The 22,325-nt window shown below is 42.9% G+C and overlaps 1 protein-coding gene across 5 annotated transcripts in view; it reads right to left on the bottom strand.

The window, feature by feature from the left end:
* MITF (melanocyte inducing transcription factor) overlaps positions 1-22,325 on the bottom strand; it is a 98,387-nt gene that overhangs the window by 33,495 nt on the left and 42,567 nt on the right. For all 5 annotated transcript variants that reach the window (XM_061362077.1, XM_061362079.1, XM_061362080.1 and 2 more), the window contains one exon: positions 7,387-7,633. In XM_061362077.1, the coding sequence (XP_061218061.1) occupies positions 7,387-7,633 (247 nt within the window). Of the gene's footprint in view, positions 1-7,386; positions 7,634-22,325 lie in introns of those variants that run through there.

The raw sequence follows: 22,325 nt of genomic DNA, 5'->3' as shown, positions 1-22,325 counted from the left end.
CGATTAGAGCTTGGACTCCCAGATGCCTACATCATTCCGTGTGAATGTAGGCATCCTTACTTCCTCCACATTAAAAATGTTATTTCAAACTACCAGGGAACTACTCTGAGAACTTGCATGACAACTGCTCTCTGATAAACAGCACTTCTTCAGCTACCTTCCCACTCTGCTCTCAGCATCATTTGCCCAGGAAATTCCTTAGCACCACAAAGTAGCAGCAGCATGGTTTGTGCTACAAATACAATACAACTGTATTTCGTGCCACAGTGACCAAAGCTTAAGAGCCATGATAGAAAGATCAGACATCTTCATTAGGAACAGCACTTCTACCAAAAGCTAAACAACACACATACCTGCATCCATAGGTAAAGGACTTTCGGGATGAAGGGTGAAAGCAGTGTTTTGCAGTAGCAGTCAAGCAGTCAGATACCTGCACACAGAAGTACGTTGCCCCCTTGAATTCCATGCATTTTTAACGTCTAATAACCTAGGTGTTAAGCAACAATTTACATTTTACCTCTATTACTAACCACAGACATCAAGCACCCAGTGCTTGTTTTGGAACAGCTTTAAACCCACTAAGCAAGCAAAAGATTGAAGGCCTGAGAGATATTTTTACTTACACGAAGGCTAAGGAGACAAGGCAGGCTTTAGTGGCTCTGTAGTTAAATGCAAGTTTTTCTTCATGAAGAATCTGCTGTAGGCTGAAGTTAAGTATACAACAGCCACTGAGTGTAAATAATCTTAGTTAAATGTTCTATCTGTAGTTCACCAATCTGGCAAATCACTTATCTAAGTTCTCAACTGCAAATACACGACACGTTTACTTAACATAGGGGCACACACTACTGTCTGCCATTGTCAGGTTAGATTAAATTAGCTCTTCATCAGATAAGAGTGTCCACAAACACGCATTTGCTGTGGCAGATGCTACCACATGTTTATCTTGGCATCCCATTGTTCCTGTTCTTCAGAACTGTGAGATAAGTCCCCTATAGAATGAAGCTTTATAGTGATTATTACACCAAGAATACTACTGCTAACGGCACAGCCTTCCCTGCTCAGTAGGGCTGCATTACCACCACAGGTCACTCTCTTTGTAATAAGCACACTGGAAAAGAAGCAGGAGAAGGTATTTTTTTGGTACATGTCCATAGTCATTACCATCACCCAGAAGGCATGCTTGGCATTTCAAAAACAAATAAATACAAGGTACCTGATGCAAAGAGCTTATCGTGGTGGCGCATTTAAAGTCTGAGCGAACAATGACATGAGGGTGCAGACAAGAGGCCAGCCTGGTCGCCTGCAACCTCCCAAGCAGCGCTGCACTTCTGTCCACTCAGAAAATGTTGCTCTAAGGGAAAATATGATTGCAAACCACAGCAATGGGACAGCATTAAAGAAGAGAAAAGCAGACCTGCTCTGATCTCAGTGATCAGCCCACAATATTGCCATGAGATGGGCAAAAAGCTCCTGGAACAATAAAGCAAGAATGGAAAGCCAGTAAGCAGTACCTGGTTCTAGGCTTTGAAAAGAAGAGGTTTCAGCTTGGTTAGGACCCCACGTGAAGGAAGAAAGGCCATGATGACAAGACGCAGCAGTAAAGTGCTGCAGTTCTAGCACCAAAACAGCAGTTCACATCTACCACAAAGATACCCACTGTAGTCAGTGTAGCAGGGGGAATGCTGAGTGGGGTTCTTCTGGAAAAACAGATTTTTAAATATCCAGCATATTATAAACATTGTTGTATACAACTACACTATTAGCAATCTGTTAATAACAAATACTAAAACTGGTGTTGTAGCCTATAGTTTCATACATATGTTTTCATATACATGTCACATCTCACAGTGAACTGTCCCATTAGCAAGGGCAGGCACTATGCAGGGGCACAGATTCTACATCCAGAAAGGAGAGATCTCAAACTGTGGATCACCAAAGCAGGACCCAGAACCCTCCAAATCCCCTGGAACAAGAGAACTGCTTGCTCAGTCTCCAGGAACAGAGATAAAAGGGATGCTGGCATCCTGAAACGGATCCAGTATATAATCTGCTGGACAGGAAACCTGCTTTTATCTTATTACATGCCCAGCATTTATATGGTGTCCAAAAGACAACTGCATCACTGCAGGAACACGCCAATTCATGCTGCAAACACCCACTGCAGGTTCTCACCCCAGCCCTCAAGCCTGTTCTTTGCAGCGGCATTTAATGTGGTGCTCTCAGGCAAGCATCTCCCATCTCAACACCTGTGCCAAATACGAATTGCATTCTTAAATCCCTATGGCAGGCAAATAGGGAGGAAGAGACAGGAGAGGTTCAGAAGATTTCTTATTGGGTTGTTCATTTGGTAAGGTGACACTCCAGAGGATGGGGATGTACACCAACTGCATCCTCAGAAGCATTAGTGTGCAACAGCAGGGACAGACTGGGGCAGACAGGCACCATACCATTTCACCACAATACATCCAGTCTAGGTTTCCATTAGCTCTTGTACTGTGACCTGGTGTAGCACACTAAAACCATGGCAGCACAAGTGTCACATCCATGCATCAACTGAAGAATAACATGGGGAGACAGAGGAGAAAGTGTTCACCTCAATTTTCCACCTTCCAACTGCTTAGTGAGACATGCAGAGGGATGGATGTCAGCTGCCCACTGGTAACGTTTTCAATCCTGAAAGAACTGGTAATGTTCCCAAAGGAAGTGATTTGCAGTTCTGTGGGCTGATGTGGGATTCTGGGCCTCCTTTCCTGACTCCTGAGATGCTCCAGTGCTTCTCCTCCTAAGGAGGTTACAGGCCTGCTCACACCAGTCTCAATTTCTGCAGTGCCACACTGTTTTGGGCAGGCAGGTCCAAAGTACTTCGAGGTTTGTGTTATGCTTGTTCTGAACTGTAACATTTACCCAGAAATTAGGCAAAGCAACATAAGCCACACAGCATAGCTACTACTCAGTTTTTGTCATGTCTCTCAAGTAGCCAACAGGTGAGTTTTTCTTCCTTCAGCCCTCTCTGAATTTCTGAAGCAAATCAGCATTTCTGCCTGCTGATCAAAAAAGTCCTATAATCAGCTGCCTGGACTGACACAGAAGACTGAGAACTACCCTATAGACCAGGCTATAGAAAGGCAGGGAGTTGTCCTGCTGCCACCAGTAACTTGGCAGGCGGGAGAGCATTCACTTTACAAGAATCCTGTAAGTTGCGTGATAGGAAAGGAGGCTGGGAGCAGGCGAGAGGGCACAAAAGGCACGAAAAGCAGAACCAAGAAACTCTATCACATCAACGGGAGATGCTCTCTAAATAACTGTCAACAGACAGCTGCTAGGACTACAGGAGACCAGTTAATACCACGATACCAAGCAGGAAGACAGTAACACAGGAGGTCCAAAATAACTATGGGGAAGCAGATTAACAGACCAGCTTCACCACAAACCAAGAGCATATTCCTTTGATTTCTAATAGCCAAGGATTTCACCACCTTTAACAAATTTAACTCCACAAGGTGTGGGATTACTAGCAGCGTTGTTTTGCAAATGGATGACTGAAGAGCAAAAGGGCTAACCCATCAGCAGATCTCAGTGACTACAGACAGGAACCTGATGCATGACCTCCACCCAGTCCTGGGCTAACCCTGCTTACAGAAATGCAGCAATCAGTTCCCAGACATCAGCTCTGGGATACTGAAGTTGAGATCTGCAGTGGTGCTTCTGCTCCCATAGGTAAGGACTCATACCAGACAAGAGAATAACTGCAAGCAACAACAACAAAAAGAACAGCTTCTTAACACCAGTTAAGTATACAAAGCTAAAATACCTGCATGGAAGAAGCACCTCCATAAAACAACTGAAGACATCTTAAGCTGAATTCTTTGAAAATAATTTAACCCTTACAAAAATATGAACTTACTTTGTACCTCAGGAACAGACACTGATCCAACATTGCTAGAGCTCAGAACTCCTCCAACAACCAATATTTTAAGTTACATGCTCCTATTTCTAAGGCAGCGGAGGAAGCTGAATTGAAGCAGAAGCAAAGAAACTCTTGCTACATCTCTGTAGTGGTGGTCCTCAACTACCAACAGGAGATGGATGAGAAGGTGCTTAGACATAAACCAGCCTGTACGTCTGTGAAGCTAACTTCAACTCTGCAGAAGGATAACTGAAAGCAGTAACAAATCTTCCTTTGGCTATCAGAGTCAAAGAGATACTGTTCCAAATGTCTTAGACCTAGTCCACCTTCTAATTAGGGTGCACAAAGCAACACAAAATTTGAATTCCAACAGGTTATTTCCTACCTTGCCAAGTGACATTACATGGCAGATGACTGATGCAACAAATCATTACTCAAGAAAATTAAACCCTATTTATGCATATGTCTTTAAACGTATCACGTTACGCAATTCGGAGATTCCTATGCAATGTGACAGAGATTCGTATGTATTTCTCTTTCTTTCTGCATTATTTCTTAATGAATATTTGCAAAACAAATAAAAAAATCCAAGCTCATTAACACCTTTGGCTCCTTTTTAAACTACTTATTCCAAACTACCAGCTTCATCCATGCAAGTATTATTCTCCTCACATTCAGCAGAGGCAGGGGAGAAAGGCAAGACACACAGTGTAATTAAAAAACACTAAATGGTGACAAATTCAAGAGCCTTGGTATGGGCTTTTTTTGATGCTAAATGCCAAGCAAGCAAAAACAACAACAAAAACAGCTATTACATTTGGTCTTAGGTGTTTGTGAAGTACGATTCAAACAGACCTCTTCAAAAGAAAGTTGCCTTGCAGATTAACATTTCTCAAAGTGTAAAAATGCCCTTTTTGTGTCTCTCATTCTTTAAGGTCACTAAATCCAGACCATCTGGATAATAAAGTTACCAACTTAGTTCCCTATTTATCTAATTAAAACTTCTCTACAGCTCATACGGAAAATTTGTCTACAGCTAAAAAACAACTGAAGTGTGAAAAGCAGCTGCAGGGAAATGATGTCACTCATACTTTGTTACTGCAGGCAGAGCCGGCTGTCAGCACATCGGCACCAGGAGGATCCTGATTTATTGTTAATCTCATCTTTTGAGCCAAATAACCTATTTAGAATGAACAAAACCAAAGAAAAACAAAGCAAAACAAAACCAACCAACCAAACAAAACCCACCAGACAAAATTACACGGACCCCTTAGCCAAATCCTACTCTTGCTGGTCAATTTACAGTAAGATCATGACTTCATCCCTGGTGTTTTGTACTACCTATTTTTTGTACAGAACTGGTCCACTTTTATCAATGAAAGGATGAATCTTCACCTGCTTTGTCCCACCAAAACCACAAGCAGCAAACCTATGCAAAGCAGTCTCTCTTCCATGAGCAGAGACCAAGAGAAGAGAACTTGTTCGAGCTGATTTTGACTGTTACTTATGTAAACGCAGACGACAGGAAGACAGGCATTATTCTGTTCCAGTAGGAAGCTCGTATTTCCACAACCATCACCTTCAATGCAAAACTCTCTGCCAACAAAAGGTAGTATTTGCCAGTTATTACTTTTAATTTACATGTCATTCTCTTACATTTTTGCTCTACAGGGTCATCTGGACCAAAGTCAAATGCAGGGGAGGTATCCTCCCTCTTGCCAGGAGACCTTTCTCCATCAGGAGGAAACAGGGGACAGATACTTCTTTTGCAGTCCTAAAGAGCATTCAGGTTCAAGTCCTTCTCATGAAGTTCCATTGCTCTAGCAGGTCAGAGATTTGCATACAAATTTTACGACAAGCAAGCTCCTAGTAACCCCATTTCTAATAACCAAGCATCATAATAACCAAGCATCACCTTTATTTCATCCCTCAGAAATAAAGGATGCCTCTCCTCCTCCCTCATATAAAGAGGCAACAGACAACTGCTAATGCTTCTTCAAAACATTACATTTCTTCCTTAATAGCAAAATATCACAGAAAATACTTTCCTACAAGTGTTCAGAGGGGCTTAAAAAAAAATAAAAAACAAACTTAAAATTGACATCATAAGGTATTAGGATGAAAGGCCGTAAAAAATGTAACGTACGGTTATTTAACTCAGTGCATTACAAATTAAAACTATTCCACAGCACCTACACATCTGCTGGATTTGAAGTAGTATAACTACAGTGGCACAACCTGGAAACAAGCTACACAAACACTGTGTGTATGCATAACCATTACACAAAATAGCTCTTCCCAGACAATTTCAGACTCCTTACTACTTGCACATCACACACACTCCTTTAATTTTTAATGGAGATGTATATAGAGGGAGAGAATTCAAAATTCAATTGTTGCCTTTTTGCTCCGTGATCATAGACCACACTTGAGCATGACTCCTGCATCTCAACTAAGTTATTAGTTTTGCCACTGTTAATACCATAATGCGGATTCAATAAATAAAGGCTCCCTACATGTTCTCCATACACCCAGCTCACAGACTGCCTCGAAATCTTGTGTCTGCAACAGCTCTTTGAATCCATATCACTAATATGTAACAGCCATGAGCTAACTACAAGTGGGTTGTAACCAAGCTCAATTAACTTACCCAGTAAGAATATGTTTACTGAGTAGAAGTGGTCACTAAACATCAGAATGCAATAAAAAGATTCAACAGTAATGCAGAGCAAGGAGGTAACTCTTTAGAGCTAAGAATTATTTATTTTCATTAAATATGTTAGAAAATTTCTCCAAAACGTTTTGCATTCTTTTGCTAACACATTTACTCTACTCAGACTTAACCAGTGCATTAAGTGATCTGCTTTCTTATAGCTGTTCGGTTTTTCCCAAGTAATTAGCAAGCTACATCCCTTTTGACAGAGGGATACTAACAAGCTCCTACAGTTTCCAGTTGGACAAGGAATCCAAAGCTACTAATAGCAAACAAGTCGTTTAAGCAAAAAAGGATTACAAAGGCTCATTGCAAGGGGCTGGAAACTCACCCGTATTTCAGATTAAGGCTTTTTGCAAGGCTCTTTTGTATAGTTTTGACTCCATTTTACAAAAATATTTCAATGTTTTGCTTTAAAAACCAAAATATTGATTTGAACATCTATTAATAGTTCCTTCTTTTTGAAAATTATTTAAGTACTAGAAAGATGGAGAAGAGTTTTCCAAAGGGAAAATGACAGAAACCTTGGTTTTGTAACAACACCTCCCTCCTGGGATCTCACAGTTTAAAGAAAACCAAGTTACACAAGCTTTTTCACAAGTTTTCCCATTCTTTGCTCTCAGGACACCAACCTAAGTTGCAAACGAAGCCAGAGCACAGCTTATCTGGAAACTTAATCGCCAAAACTCCCTATAACCATGTCCCTATTGCATAAAGTAGGTTGAGCGAGAGCTCCTGAACAGAAAGGCAAAGACTGGCGTACCTTGAGGACCTCCATGGGTACCTGGGTGGCGGGGGGCAGGCTGGTGGGGACACTGACGTTGATGGCAGGTGTCTGGCTGACGGGTACGCGCTGCTGCATGAACTGGGCTGCTTGCTGCTTCTGCTGCTGCTCCCGACGCTCCTGCTCCTGCATCTGCTCACGCATGAGCTGCTGTCGTAGCAGGATTCGTGAGGTCATGCTGGAGGAGCTTAAGGGAGGCTTGGAAGCGCCAGGATGCTCGGAATTGCTGTGGGAAGACCAAAAGAAAGATAGCTCAGCTTCCACAAGCGGGATCGCGGCTCCAGCACTCACAGCTTGCAGAATTTACACCGGAGCGTGGGGCGGTATGGGTGAGGATATGCTGCACCAGGCGAGGGGGAACGCGGAGCCGACCTACTTCAGGTACTAAGCAGCCACATTAGGCTGCCTTAACTTGACTGCAGCTATCCATTTCCAAACACCAATATCCAGCGGTAAAGAGCTATTTGTTGTTTCAATTTTTACAGCAACCACCCACAAGAAAAAGTAATGTTTATACAGATAGCAGCAAACACTCATATTTCTTTTCTTACGAAGGAATAAAAGGCTGTAGCAAGTCTAATGATAGTTATAGATAATAATGCAGGTCTAATGATCTCGCTCAAAAACAAACAGATAAAACACAACATAACCAAGTTCAGTTGTTTTCTGCACAACGCTACCTCAGGGTTGGATTTCTGGTGGGAACACTCTTCACAGCCAGAAACCAGACACCCACTAACAATCCCCAACTCCCACTTCAGGCCTACCAGCACCTTCTAAGCACAGCAAGGTACAACAGGCAAAATAAACAACAATAATGGCTTTATTTCAGTCACATTTTAGAAAGCCGGCTGGCCCAAGCTGCTCGGCTTGACCACCTAAGAGGCATTTGTAAGCCACCGGCAAGCAGAGCTTCATACCAAAGAGCAAGGGACAAACCATGGGACTTCATCTGAAGCAACACATCATTTTGTTAGCCCTCAGAACTAAAGTCTATTTATGATGCATTTCTGTAGCTTAAATCAACCAGAGTATGCAAATACCGAGCTGCACATCCTTTGTGGGAAGGATGTTGGAATTCGTCAAGAACACGTGACTCCATGTAAGACAGAGCTATAGTGCATATAATTCAGCGTATTTGGGTTCTGATTCTGATTGCAGCAGTGGACTGCCACCAGCCCATGGAAGGAACAGGCTCATTAGGCTGTAACGATGGAAGGCCATGCCTGGGGAAGGCAGCACTAACCCCACCTATGGCTCCAGTGTTCAGGTGCTACCTGCAGGATGTTGATAGGACAGCTTGCAATGGAGCCCCAGGAGCCAGCATCCCTCCCAGGCCTTGCAGGTGCCTGCAGGCACCAACTTGTGCTTAGGCAGCCAAAGCCAGTGCCACTGGAAGCTTTCCAGCTTTGTTTAGGGCTGATGCTGAAAACAGTTCAGAGTAGAAATGAAAAGGGAGAACCCACACTTACTCCCCCAAGAGATCAAACTCTGCTTTTCCAGAGCACACATTCTGGGGGCAGGGAGGCAGGGGACCATCTTGCTATTTAAGACCTGTCAGGTTGAAACATTCACAGAGACACTGATCCTTTTGATAAAACAAGAGAAAACCTTTGTGGTGAAACTAATGCAGCTGTGGAATAATCGTACTAATTAGCTGCTCAAGACAAGTCATTGACTGTGATACTTGCAAAAAACACCGCCCTTTCAATTGAGGGCAAAGCATTCTCACATCTAAACCCAGCAGCGTTTCCTGGCTTGCACATTTCCAAACCAAGGAGATGCTTTATTTCCATCACCATGATAGTTACAGTTAATCACGCACCCACACCAGAAAAATAATGTTGGAGCATGCACCCCCAATACATGTATATTGATTTATTTATGAGTTATATCCATGTATTACTGAAGAGCTCATGTTTTTTGTTGCCCACCAATACTGCTGCGCACCCCACTTAGGAGATCGGTGTAACAGATGAGTGAAAAAAGGCACTCAGATGCTGCTTCTAAGGAAGGACTCATTCTCCTTGCATTGAGGAAAAGCTGATTTTGTATCACGCTAAGCAGGATTCTCATTTGTGTGCTACCGGCATTTTGTACAGATACCTAATGCTGCAAAGTTGGTAACCCAGCAGTTCCTCCCACCTTCTTTCATCCTGAACTGTTTCTCCGCCTACCAAAGACAAGTGTGATGAAAACCATCTCAAAAGAGCCTTCCCATACACTAAAACGCTAGGGAATGAAAGGGAGAAGAAAGAAGAAATTATTTCCATGGCATTTCAAACAGCCCCTGCCAGCGACCCTATCTATTACTGCACCTACCCACACCAACAACTCAACAACCATCCTTACAGCTTCCTGCAGGTGATTCAGGGCTCTCCTGTTCATTCAAAATTGTCAACAAAAGCTTCAAGTATTGCGGCTTTCAAAGAAAGTCCTTGGGTAATGGTCAGACTCAATGATCTTGAAGGTCTTTTCCAATCTAGCTGATTCTATGAGTCTACAAAACAAGTTCCAAAAAAATGCTGTTCTGCCAAATTCTTTCCCAATGGGCAGAGGCACTTCCAGGCTTTATTTCTTTTGCAATATTTTTATTATTCACTGGGAAAACTGGCTTAACTGTAATCTGGAAGGGAATGCAAGGTCAGGCAATGCACTTTTTAAACAAATATCAAAAAAGCAGACATCAGTAAGGGGAAGAAGAGTCTGAACTTATTCACATCCATCCAGAACACCACATTTATGGTGGTCAGATCAGAGGGAAGAAAAAGCTTGAGAGATTACTGAATGTCCTGTTTGTCCTTATTCCAAAGCAGAAGCTGGAAACCAGTGTAGCTACAAAAGAGCTATGAGCTCAACAGACACATCGTTCTCTTATTTGTGCACTTTATAATCTCACACAGTATAGAGGTGCTCAAGCCCTGAATGGAGGCAGAGCTCACAGCACCACAGCTACTGCCACCAACCCATTGGAGTCCAAATAACACTTTCATCTGGGATAAAAGCTGCTGCACAACACCTGCCTGCCTGGCCAGATGCTTCTGTCACAAGTGCTGCAAAGGAAACTGAACAAACACAGGACAGCTCCTGCCACAAAGCTTTCCCGTTATTTATCCCCTGGGAACTGTAAAGCTCATCCCATGGGCAGGGCGGTCTCACTACACCAGCACTCATTCACTCACCACGAGCAGCACTGATCAAATGTGGGAAACTGTATGGAACTCATTCTCTGTAACACAGACCATCCTCCCGCCCAGCTTCCCTTCCCCACCATGTCTGCTCCTTTCCCCCATGCAAAGCTCTAAGATGGAATGGAAGATGATTTGGGGTTTGTTACCACGTACCATCCTGAGAGCAAACGAAAGGTTTGCCAGAAAGCCAGTTTTCCAGACAAAAAAGGCAATTCAAGAATTGTTGTATCAAAGGCCTCATCAGAAGAGCTCTGAAAACCAGTATTTTTAAAGGTTCTTGACCTTTATGTGCTGCTTCACCCACAATCCAGCATGGTGCCACGCACCACAGTACGATCCAGGACCTGGACACGTGGATTCAGAGCTCCCATACGTGAGCTGATTCACCCCCAGATTATGCAGAGTCGGTAGAGCCCACACACACAACTGATACACGATGTGATTTAGATACTTCCTGCAAACACGCTTTATGGATACCATTTAATTGCAATAAATGAAACCGACTCATCCTTTTAATTGCCATATGATTAAACCGGTTATCCATTAGCAGTCTAATAAGCACAGTGTAATACAGACTGAGGGTTATTAGTTGTGAATGTCATGTGCCGATCCAATTAATCATGAAGTGATAACGTTTTATTAAATAAGTTTAAATTACATATCCTGTGCACAGATGCCTGGGAAATGTTAGTTACTGCATACACAGGTTATAATGCAGACGGTCATTGCATAACAAAAGGCAACTGATCAGATTAAAATCAAGTGTGATTTTGTTGCCAGCAACTCAAGAGACTACAGAAATCATCCCTTGTAGAGCCTAATCTACCTTCCCAGATGTGTACTGATTACTTTATCTCTGTTTCCTTGGGCAAAAAGACAAACTCATCTTGTGTTGGTCAGTTTGTTTCCAAGCTCTTATAAATTGATCAACCAAGTTCTCTGGTTCACATGCCTTATTTACAGGGGTTGTCTGTTTACAAACATTGTTTCCAGTTAGCTGTGTATTAAGAAACTTCTCTGCAGATTCTGAATTGGGAAATGTTCTTTAATTCAGCTTTGCTTTTTAATTACTGATTTAGATTTAAGAAAAGAAGAAAAGCCTCCAATGTAAGGTGTCACAAATGACAGTAACTAAACCCACAGATCAACTCCTCAACCCCAAAGCTGCTTCAAACCCAGAAGATGAACAAGAATAAAATAAAATGCATTACAAATAAATAAAGAGCTTTCAAAACCACTTGCCCTGGGCAGGATCAATTACTCTGCTCTAGGCAAAGAAATGGTACACAAGAGGGATGCTGTTGCTCTCCTCCATTCATGACAACTAGTTGTTAATGGATTAGTCCACAGAGAATCAGCCAGGAAAAGCAGATTTTGCACTGCAAGAAATCCAGAGCTGCATCAGATCTCAGAGGTAAGAAATAACACAGGATTTAAATGCTTGCTTTATGCCTTACCCTTATCCCATTCATAATTATTTTGAGAAAAGAAAGACATTTAAGTACCTGACATTAGCATAAAACTATCCTGATCTTTGAAGAATGGAGATGAGAAGTTGCCAATGTTACAACTCAAATGCTTGGTTTGACCTCCAGAAGGCATTATCAGGAGACCACAGCTCCGCTCCCATTCCAACACCCCTCCTGTTCAACAACCACAAGAGTTCCTTCAAAACTAAAGTTTACCTGTCCAGATTCTGTTTTCAGTCTCCACCAAGCAATAAAACCTCAAGAAACTTTTTGTTGCCAGTATCATGTATGTGAGTGAAGCAACAGCACTCTTAGCAGCATCTAACCTGCCAGCCAGCATCCCTGACTGCTATAGAGGGGTGACAGAAAAGAGAATACCACCAAAGGGAAAAAGAAATATAAATAAACACAAGAAGGACCCAACCAAATCCAAACCCCTCAAAAATCCACAAAGAATAAAATAATCCCCTGCACAATCTCTTCTCCCCCATTATCAGCCAAGGTAAGGGATTCCAACAGGTACAGCATTTTCCCTGGAGCACTCTGTACTTCGTTCCTAAAATGTAATAATTGACTGTGGGTCACAGCAACCCTCTGCTCACTGCACCAACTGCCTGGCACTGCTTAAAGTATCAATGTAAAAAAAACCCAACAGTTGGCACCCTCCTATGTCTTTACATGCCAAGGACAGAGCAATTGCATAAACGATGTAGGGACCTTTACTGGCTGTCATAATACAGCAAGGACAACAGTTGAGGCTTCTGTGTGAACGCAGGTTTCTGCAGTTGAAGGTTACATGTTTAAAGAGACACATCGCCTGCTGCTGCATCTGCTCCAGCATCAAGGTAAGCACTTCTTGTTCCTCCTGTGCTCATGTACCCTGCACCACGGGATTCACCCATAGAACAACTCGCAGCCCAGCAGGTATCCATCCATCTACCTAAATGCCTCGTGTGCGCCTGCTCTGCACAAGGAAGAAAATATCCACTGTGCAGATCTACTCCCCAGGAGCTAAGGGGTGAATTACAAACCCAATGAATTCAGTGGATGCACTTGTTTTGGGGGCAAAGAAGAAAAAAAAGCCAAACCCCAGCAAAACCCAACCACACAAACAAAACCATTTAATCCTCAGCTAAGAATTTTTCAAGTAGCTGTGCACCATTCAGTAGTTTTCCATTTTTCTTTCTGTCTTTAAAACCCACGTTCACAAGCGGCTGAACATAATGCTTTCTGAACTTAATGAAAACCTCTCTCATGACCCAGGAGCACTCAGTAAATAATTATTAAGCTCTGGAGGTGGCTTTTGCATGAGTGTGGACTTAATAAAATGCCGTAAGTTGATCTGCTTGAATGCCCATTTACTTGGGGACACAGCCTGCAGTATAGCTTGGAAGTAAAGCTTGATCACCACCAGATTAAGGAACAAGGTAAAACTAAAGAGGTTCAACCTAGAAGCTGCACAGGTCACATTTTACAATCCTTTACTACCATTCTCCCAAAAGGGAGATGAATAATTGCAAACCTGGAGTATCTTCAGAGTTCCATATAATAATTGCTGCAATGCACCAAGGCCTTTTTACGCCTAACCTGAACCTCCACTAGCCCAAATATGTGTTTAACATGAAGTATCAGGAGATATATATATATCCTATCTGAATATAGATAGGATATATATACATCTCCTTCTGATAAACATACATATCTTTTTATATATATAATATGTGTATATATATACATAAATGGTCTGGGTTTTCTTTTTAAACATGGGAAATTTTACAAGTCTCCTTCTCCTGAAGGTCCCCATCATTCCCTCAGCCGCTCTGTCACAGCTGCTGTGGCTGTGCAGAAGACAGTGGCCAGCTCCCAGACATGGAATTATTAGCTCCCGAACACAACCTCCATCACAACAAGTCAATCAACACAATCTGCTCACAGTGCCATCGCTCCGTGAAAACGCTACTTAGAGAAAGAAGCTGTAAGAGAAGCAGGCCATAAACATCTCAACTCTAACAGCTTCCACCTCCCCCTGAATCTTGTCTCCAAGGGCTTTTGCTGAGCACCCTCCAGTTAAAGTCAAGCAGCCTCCAGGCAGGCTGTCTCTAGGAGTGGCTCCAGATAAGGACCTGGCAACTCCAATCCCCATGGAGCAGCGACAGGAGCAGCAGTACCTAGTGGCTGCCAGCACTGCAGACCTGTGCAATCCAGCACCTACCAAGGAGGGGTTGAGGCAGCCACACGCAAGGTCTTCAGGTACCACAAAGACTCCAAACCAGCCCAGAAGTTCCGTGTCAGCATCTCGCTATATCTTGTCTCACCTGCATCAGAGTATTGCACAAAGTCCTGATGAAGACAGCCAGGAGCAAGGTGTGGGTCTGCAACGAGCCTTGAGGTCACTTCCAACCTGGTATTCTATGCTAAATGCTCAGCACTCACATGGGGCTGAGCGTGATGCTCAGACCCATGCCCAGGTGCTGAACCACCCTCCCTGTACCTCCTGCAGACAGACAGCCTGCTGCAGGACTGAGAGAAATGGAAGACGTGGGATGGCGTTGAAAGCACTTCTCCCATTCATTAATTAAAAGGGGTGTGAACAGGCCATTAATGCCATCAGAGGAGCGGATAAGGGCTGTCTGTAACGGCACAGTTTTCTCACGATCTTTATCACCAAAAAGACCAAAGGTGGGTGCACGACCAATTTGTTTTCTGGGACTTAACTCCTTCACATACAAGGTTAACCTAGGTGAACCTCCAACTAGGAACCATCAGAGGTGCATCTCAAGATCTAGATGTGCAGTCGTAACAGTACACAGACTCAATATGACGGTGCACACAGTTTTTCACTCTGCAAACACAGACTGAATCTCTTGGGCAGAAAAGGAGCAGGCAGGTGAAGACACCTACACACACAAATACCTCAAACTCCCCAAAACGTTCAATGAAGGGTTAAAAGGAATGTAAAAGGTAGCTGTCTACACCACCCAATACTGGCTTGTGCTCTTCCTTAAACTTTCAAAGCCATCAAAGGCTTAAAAATATAATAAAAGGAAAAAAAAAAAAAAAGGCAGGCATAGGCAGATTCCTTTCGCTTGAAAAGCTGACCTTGTCAAAGGCTTTTTGAACATTTTTCAGACACCACATCTATGGGTACTTCCCTCTCTAAAGAGCTCCATGCAAACTTGCGAAACAAAGAGCCAGATAGCTAAAACAACCAAGAGGTGATAAAAGAAAAAGGGAGGAGATAACACTCCACCAACAACCTCTGTAGTTCTTGATTTTGTAATATAGAATTTACCTCCTTTTAGCTGGGTAAATAGAGAAGATAATGCTGTCGCTGAGAAGGAAGATGATGTATGATCACCACACTCCGGTACTTTGCAACTACAAAGTGGCCACGTCTGACTCCACATCACCTTTACAACCTTGGTTTAGAAATTATCTGTCACTTACATAGTGACATAGCAAGTTTATTCACAGAGGCAGCCCTGCAGAAAAGACTCACCATGTTGTGTTCATAGCTTGTGAATCCATCATTCACATGTTCAGATTCCCTCCCAGCCAAAGAGCCACCACACTCCTCGAGGCTTACTGTGACCCAGTAGTTCCCATAGAACCATAGAATAGTTAGGGTAGGAAAGGACCTTAAGATCATCTAGTTCCAACCCCCTGCCATGGGCAGGGACACCTCGCTCTAAACCATATCACCCAAGGCTTCGTCCAACCTGGTCGTGAACACTGCCAGGGATGGAGCATTCACAACCTCCTTGGGCAACCCATTCCAGTGCCTCACCACCCTAACAGGAAAGAATTTCCTCCTTATATCCAATCTAAGCTTCCCCTGTTTAAGTTTTAACCCGTTACCCCTTGTCCTATCACTACAGTCCCTAATGAAGAGTCCCTCCCCAGCATCCCTGTAGGCCCGCTTCAGATACTGGAAGGCTGCTATGAGGTCTCCACGCAACCTTCTCTTCTCCAGGCTGAACAGCCCCAACTTTCTCAGCCTATCTTCATACAGGAGGTGCTCCAGTCCCCTGATCATCCTCATGGCCTCCTATGGACTTGTTCCAACAGTTCCACGTCCTTTATATGTTGAGGACACCAGAACTGCACACAGTACTCCAGGTGAGGTTTCACAAAAGCACAGTAGAGGAGCAGGATCACCTCCTTCAACCTGCTGGTCACACTCCTTTTGATGCAGCCCAGGATACGGTTGGCTTTCTGGGCTGCAAGCGCACACTGAAGCTAGCTCATGTTCATTTTCCCAGCCTAAACCCTTCTGCTTCCCCAAGGTTTTCTGCTTACTGACTCCACTGTTAGAACACTGTTCAATGCTTCCCAAAGACAAGGAGACAGCTCAAAGCCTCATCTCCTGCAGATGACATCCTGGCTCTGGTATAGCCAGCAAACAAGATCTGAAGCAGCAAAAGGGAAAGTGTTTATGGAAGATTTGCCCTAAATGATTAAGAACCCCAAACATTCATAATGAAAACCACCAAGTGAATTCAGTGCTCAGCACATGATGGGTCAGTGTTACCAGTGTGTAGTACTTGCTCCTTACAGTGACTACTACGTGCAAGGGAACTAACCAACCCCTATCATATTACTGCAAGAACGCAAACATTAAAATAATCTCAGACAGATATTATGTAAACTCCCATTTTGATCTCTAGCCACAGTGCAAGCTGTTCATTACAGGACCTGATCACATCAGGGAGTGTCTTTAGCAACTTTTCTTTCTAACAAAGCAACTATCCAGACTGCAGAAATCAATTCCTCAGCATCCATGTTTTAAACAGCCTTCAATATCAGAGTCCTTAAGCACTGCTCATAGCTCTTCTACATTTTTTGCTGTTTGTGGAAGAGTTATTGAGGCAAAGAGGGTTTTACTGTGCAGGCTGAACAACTGAGGGTGGGGGTAAAGCCTTTATTCAGCCACAAGTTACTTCACCAACCTCTTGGACATTTATGCTGCAATATACCAGTCTTGCTGCCCAGGGTATTCATGGCACAGACAGAAGGTGGGATAAATTTCAGCTTCCACTGCTGCAGCTCTAGAAAACAGACTATTTTAGAGTAAAACTGTTCAGCATGGTCTATGTTTTGCACAGCTTAATGATAACTGAGACACGCTGCCCATGCAACTCGCTGCAGGAATACCACTTCTTACTTGTCAAAATACATTACAGCTATTGGTTTATATTTGGGGAAAAAGAAAAAAAAAAAAAGGACTCAAAAGCAGCCAACTCAAAACTATTTACAAGCCTTTTTCTTAGACCCTCTTAATCTGCTTTGCACTGCCAGAAGCATAGCACTTGAATGGCTATTTCTGTTCAAAGCTATATTTGTTGTGGAACTACTGCAGACTCCTGAATCATGTAAACAGAAGCAAGAGCCAAAAAATGTTTCACTGGACTTGAAGTTCACATCTGCCTTAGTTACTAGGACAAAAAAATAAAGGCAGGGGCTTAGTTTATAACGAATAAATCCTGCAAAGACTATAGTTAATCATGAATTCTCCCAGCAGGGTTTTGTTTAATCTGGTTTATTTAACATTCGTGACCTTGGCAAAGTACCTGCGGAGCACCCACCATTACTGTGGAGCAGCAGTTCACACCTCCTGTTATTTTAGGCTACAGCAGAGGACTATACAGTGCTATAATAGTAAACCAGGCTTTGAAACCTGCAGCAACTCACCTGAAAACGATGTATAGCTCTAGACTTGCCGGAGCCCAGCAGCCAACAGTATTGCTGTCCCTAATAAGTTGTATTATAATGGCTCAGCTGCATGCTCCTGCAAAACGAATCCTTGACAAACATGCTGCTGGGAGCAAAATGACCCTCCCATTTCTTCTAACTTCTTGGTTCGGAAAGATCAGCACCAGAAACCATCCCCTCACCTTGACCTACTGCTTTGGATGCAGACTTCACCTCCTCTTCATTCTCCTTCTTCAATTCCTCCTGATCCTCCTCCAGGAGAAGGATCCCCAGTATTCCAACATGCTGGAAATCATGGAAAGCCCCAAAACAGGTAGTTTAAGACTACAAAGAAGTCAGATATTCTACCTTAAAAGTGTTCATCTTATATAATCATTATACAATCATTATACTCCTGTGTCCCTTTGCTTCACAGAACTATAACCTGGCTATACAATTCCTAATCTTAACAGAAGGATATATATTTAATTTTGCCTATAATTACAGGCTACTTACAATTGTATTAAAGCCAGTATTAACCTCTCTACACACCAGGGTACCGAAAATGAGCATCAGCTATTAGAATGCCAAACTTACTCAATTAACACTTGCACAGTCAAAGTGCAATCCTATTCAGAGGTTATCAAAAAAGCCAAAACAGAACAAAACTTCCCTGAACATTGGCTATGGAAAGCCATCTTCTGCAGGCATCATCGTATTTTGCTAGCTCCCAGACCTCTCCCTTTACACACTAGATGGAGCTTTGCTCCCTGCTTCCCCAGCCAGCTGGCTGGCACTGCACTGCTAGGGCTAAAAATGGTGAGGAGGCAAAGGGTGAAACGCCAACATCACCCCACACAACAGTGTCAGGAGCGGTGTGACAGTGGGTGAGCATGGGGACTCACACCATACCCTCCTGGTCCTGCTTTCCCCCTGCTCCCATTAACCTCTTGGTTGATCACTGCTTTGTCATTTTCAAAAAAGCAAAGAGTTCAGCAACTCCAGATCCCCAATCACGCTCCAACTCTATCAGCATTTACTATAGCCATGAGGCATCGTCTTCAGCTTACACCACGTTAGAATTATACTGCTTTTTCTCCCCTTATAAAGAGAAAGCATTTAATGTTACCAGATTACAAACCTAATTGCTCACGGGCTTTCCTGGATCCCTCTTCATATTCCCACGTGTTTTCTTTCAAAATCAGCACTTTGGTCTCCTCTCTAGTGACCCGAAACATCTGTACTTAATGCTTCTGCTATGGCTCTATTCTTGGATCCATTGACACTTTTGGGAAATAACCCATTTAATCACAGCAAAATTCTCCTTGATTTGTATCTGCTGGATTTGCTCTGTATTGTTTCAAAACACAGCTCAGGAAAAACAGCTCATCCTTCTGGGGAGCTGCCACAACTCCATTAGGATCTTTCAAAGCACAACAGGATATGGTCCATCATATGGTATTTCTATGATGAATTTAAACTCAATGGGACAGAGAAGAGCCCAGGGGAATGAGTCACTCCTAATGTCCCAAGTGGCCAGCACTGTAGAAAAGCAGCAGCCTCAGGCTGTATCAAACAAGGTAACACCAGAGACGATGGAGAACTGCTGGTGTCTGCAGTAGAAGACATCTGTGTAAGACCTTGTGGGCAAAGGGGTCCTGACTGGGCACCTCTGCTCAAGAAGGAGCTGAAATTGAGGTGATGAAAGAAACAAGAGCCTGCTTTATAGTGGGAAGCTAAAGAAAAGTTTGACATTTTAATCTCACAAAATGGAGGTTGACAGGGATAAGTGTTGCCATCTATAAATACAGCAGAGAAACAAACACCCAGGAGAGAACAACCCTGGCATTTCATCAAGTGACATAAACCAGCTATGAACAACACTAAATTGGTACCAACAGCCTTATTCTGAGAAGTCCAGTCCTGAGACCAGTTCCCGCTGGAGGACTGGCAATGGAACAACTTGCTGCTTTTCAGATAAAGACTTGTTGCCTAATCAAAGTAGGTCACTGTGAACGAACCAGCCGGTAATGAATTACATCCCACAGAAGATGCCCTCCAGCTCCTACAGGACAGATGCAGGACAAAGCAAACCCTTTGGCAGAACATATGCATCTGAAGTAGTGCTGGAAATTTAGTATTGCACACAAGAGGTGCTCCACATGCATTAGCATGGCCAAATGCTGAAGGTGACTGTGCTAGCTTGGACAGGCTTCTCAGTGGTTCCCTGCAAAACAAAGATGCTCTTCTAGAGCTACCAGCCCATATGGACCCTAATGAAACACTCCTCCTATCATCTGCCACACTTGGTCAGCTGGAAAGTGAGTATCAGCAGCCACTGTACTGAAATTTCTTGGAAGTCCTCTCTTCTCTCTCACTCCCACCTTTGGGAATACCATTGCCCATATCCTCTCCCACGTTAGCCCAGCTGAGTGAGCCAGAGTTCAGAAGTGTTGAACTGAAGCAGTAAATAATACCTCAACAATGCAACCCCTCCTTTCTAACTAATTTAGAAATCACTTCAGTGCCTATGTCACCACTCTGCAAGCAAGGGACTACAGCTTAGCTGACCCCACCTTTTGTGCCTAGCTCCTACACTATTACCCAGATTTCTGCACTGATCCATGCAGAGACCAGAGGGTTCCAGTGCCTCCTTAATTTGGGGCAGCCACATGTTCAAACAGAGTAAGCCTAACTTAAAGTACTAGTATTAGGAAAAGGTCTAAAAACAGGCTCCAAATAAAGGTCATTTTGTCATGCAAAAGGTTCCTCATTTTAAGTATTTCTTAAATAGGCAGAAACTCCCATCAAGGGGTACAAATAACTGACTAGTCATTATAGTGCAGTTATTAAATAGTTATTAATATTAGTATAGTAATAAAATAGTAATAACTATTAAATAGTAAAATAGTAAAAATAGTAATAGTTATTAAATAGCACAGAAATAAAGCTAGTTAGGAAACTAAGAGCAGGTGATGAAAAGAAGCTGTTATTTGTTCATATCAATACAATCAGCCTCAGTCCCTATTTGCTTTCTGTTGACCACACCAGGTTTAACTGGCCTGCGGAGTCATCATTACAAAGTTTTGCCTAAATCAAACATTCAAGTAGGTCACCAGTTTGAAGCAAAACCACCTGTTTGCTTATTCAGTGGAGGAACAAAATAAAACCCAGAAAATAAAAAGCACACCTACCACAGTTTCTTTTCTTAGAAGGCCTCCTGTGGTTTGCAGGCAGTGGCTTCCTGATCAGACTGCAGGTACTTTTACCAGTCCAGACTGGACAGCCAAAACTAGTCAGTCAGTGTAAGTATTTTTTTGAGGTCAAGATGCTTACAAGCAGCATATACTTTACAGCAGACTTTGATAGAGGAAGGAAAACTCACATTGCCTTCCAGGGAATTTGATGTTGTAAGGAGAGCTCAGCCAATTCACCTTCAAGAGTCTTAACAGCACACCTTCATCTGCCCACCACTATTTGCCATCCTAGAAAGCTGGAGTGGAGCTCTCATGTTTTAAACTACGGGGCTATATGGGCTAATCTGTAGAAGCTCACCCACCTCTCCCAGTCAAAACCTGATAACCCAAAGATTAGGCATTCCCCCAAAACAAACATAAAAACAACAAATACCACCTACAAAAAGAGACAAAAGTAGACAAAATGCTTGCAGAGAGATTTTTTTAACAGAGATTTAATCCAGATTAAATTTAAGAGGGACACCTTTCAAAGACACAAGATAGCAGCTGAAGGGTCCAGTAGGCACCCATTATCTGACAAAGATGTCATCACCTGTAATGACTTTCAACACAAGGATCTTGAGCAGAACCTCTTGGGGACAACAAAGCCTCATGAGTACAGACAAGTTGAAACCACATCTCTAAATCCCACTGTCACCCATCCTCTGTACCCAAGAGTCATGTGTCTTACTATGCCACCTAGCACTAACAAGCAACGCCAAGACGTAACTGAAGGTGAACCTGCCAGGTTCTTGCAACACCTCCTTGCAAGTTTAGTGGAGAAAACCCCTTTCAGTCCATTACAGCAGCACAAAAACCCCAACCCTGGTACCCTCTTACTGTCCAACATCCTGAACTTACCATCCAGAATCTCCACTGAAATTCCAAAGCGGAACAGAATGAAAACACCCTCCTTGGCCATGTTATTCCCAGCCTGAGAACAAAGAACATCAGCCTCCAGTGCTCCTTTAATACAGCCTCATTTATTCTGAAAAAAAAGTAGTAAGTAAGAAGTACCCAAAACCAAAGTATGGAACCTGAAAAACACCCTCCTGTCTGGCAGAGTAAGCGCTTTCTAAAGGCACATTAGCTCATGTTGCTAAAATTGGGTTTTAAAGATAACTGGGGGAAAGCAGAGATGATCTACAAAATATACAACTGAAAATGTTGATGTTGAAAAAGAAAAAATAAAGCAGATTAAATCCATACACAAGTTCTTTGAAACGAAAGTCTTAATATTTGAACAATTATGCATGAGTTTTTAAGACTCTAACAAGTGTTCAGTACTACTAAAGAGCCAGCACATTAAGTCTTTCCAGACTGGGATGCAA

Source organism: Neopsephotus bourkii, unplaced genomic scaffold, assembly GCF_033783945.1.
Source record: "Neopsephotus bourkii isolate Nb327-2 ecotype Australia unplaced genomic scaffold, CSIRO-AGI_Nbou_v1 NB_1080, whole genome shotgun sequence".
In the NCBI taxonomy this organism is placed as follows: domain Eukaryota; kingdom Metazoa; phylum Chordata; class Aves; order Psittaciformes; family Psittacidae; genus Neopsephotus; species Neopsephotus bourkii.
This window is presented reverse-complemented; position numbering and strand designations above follow the sequence as displayed.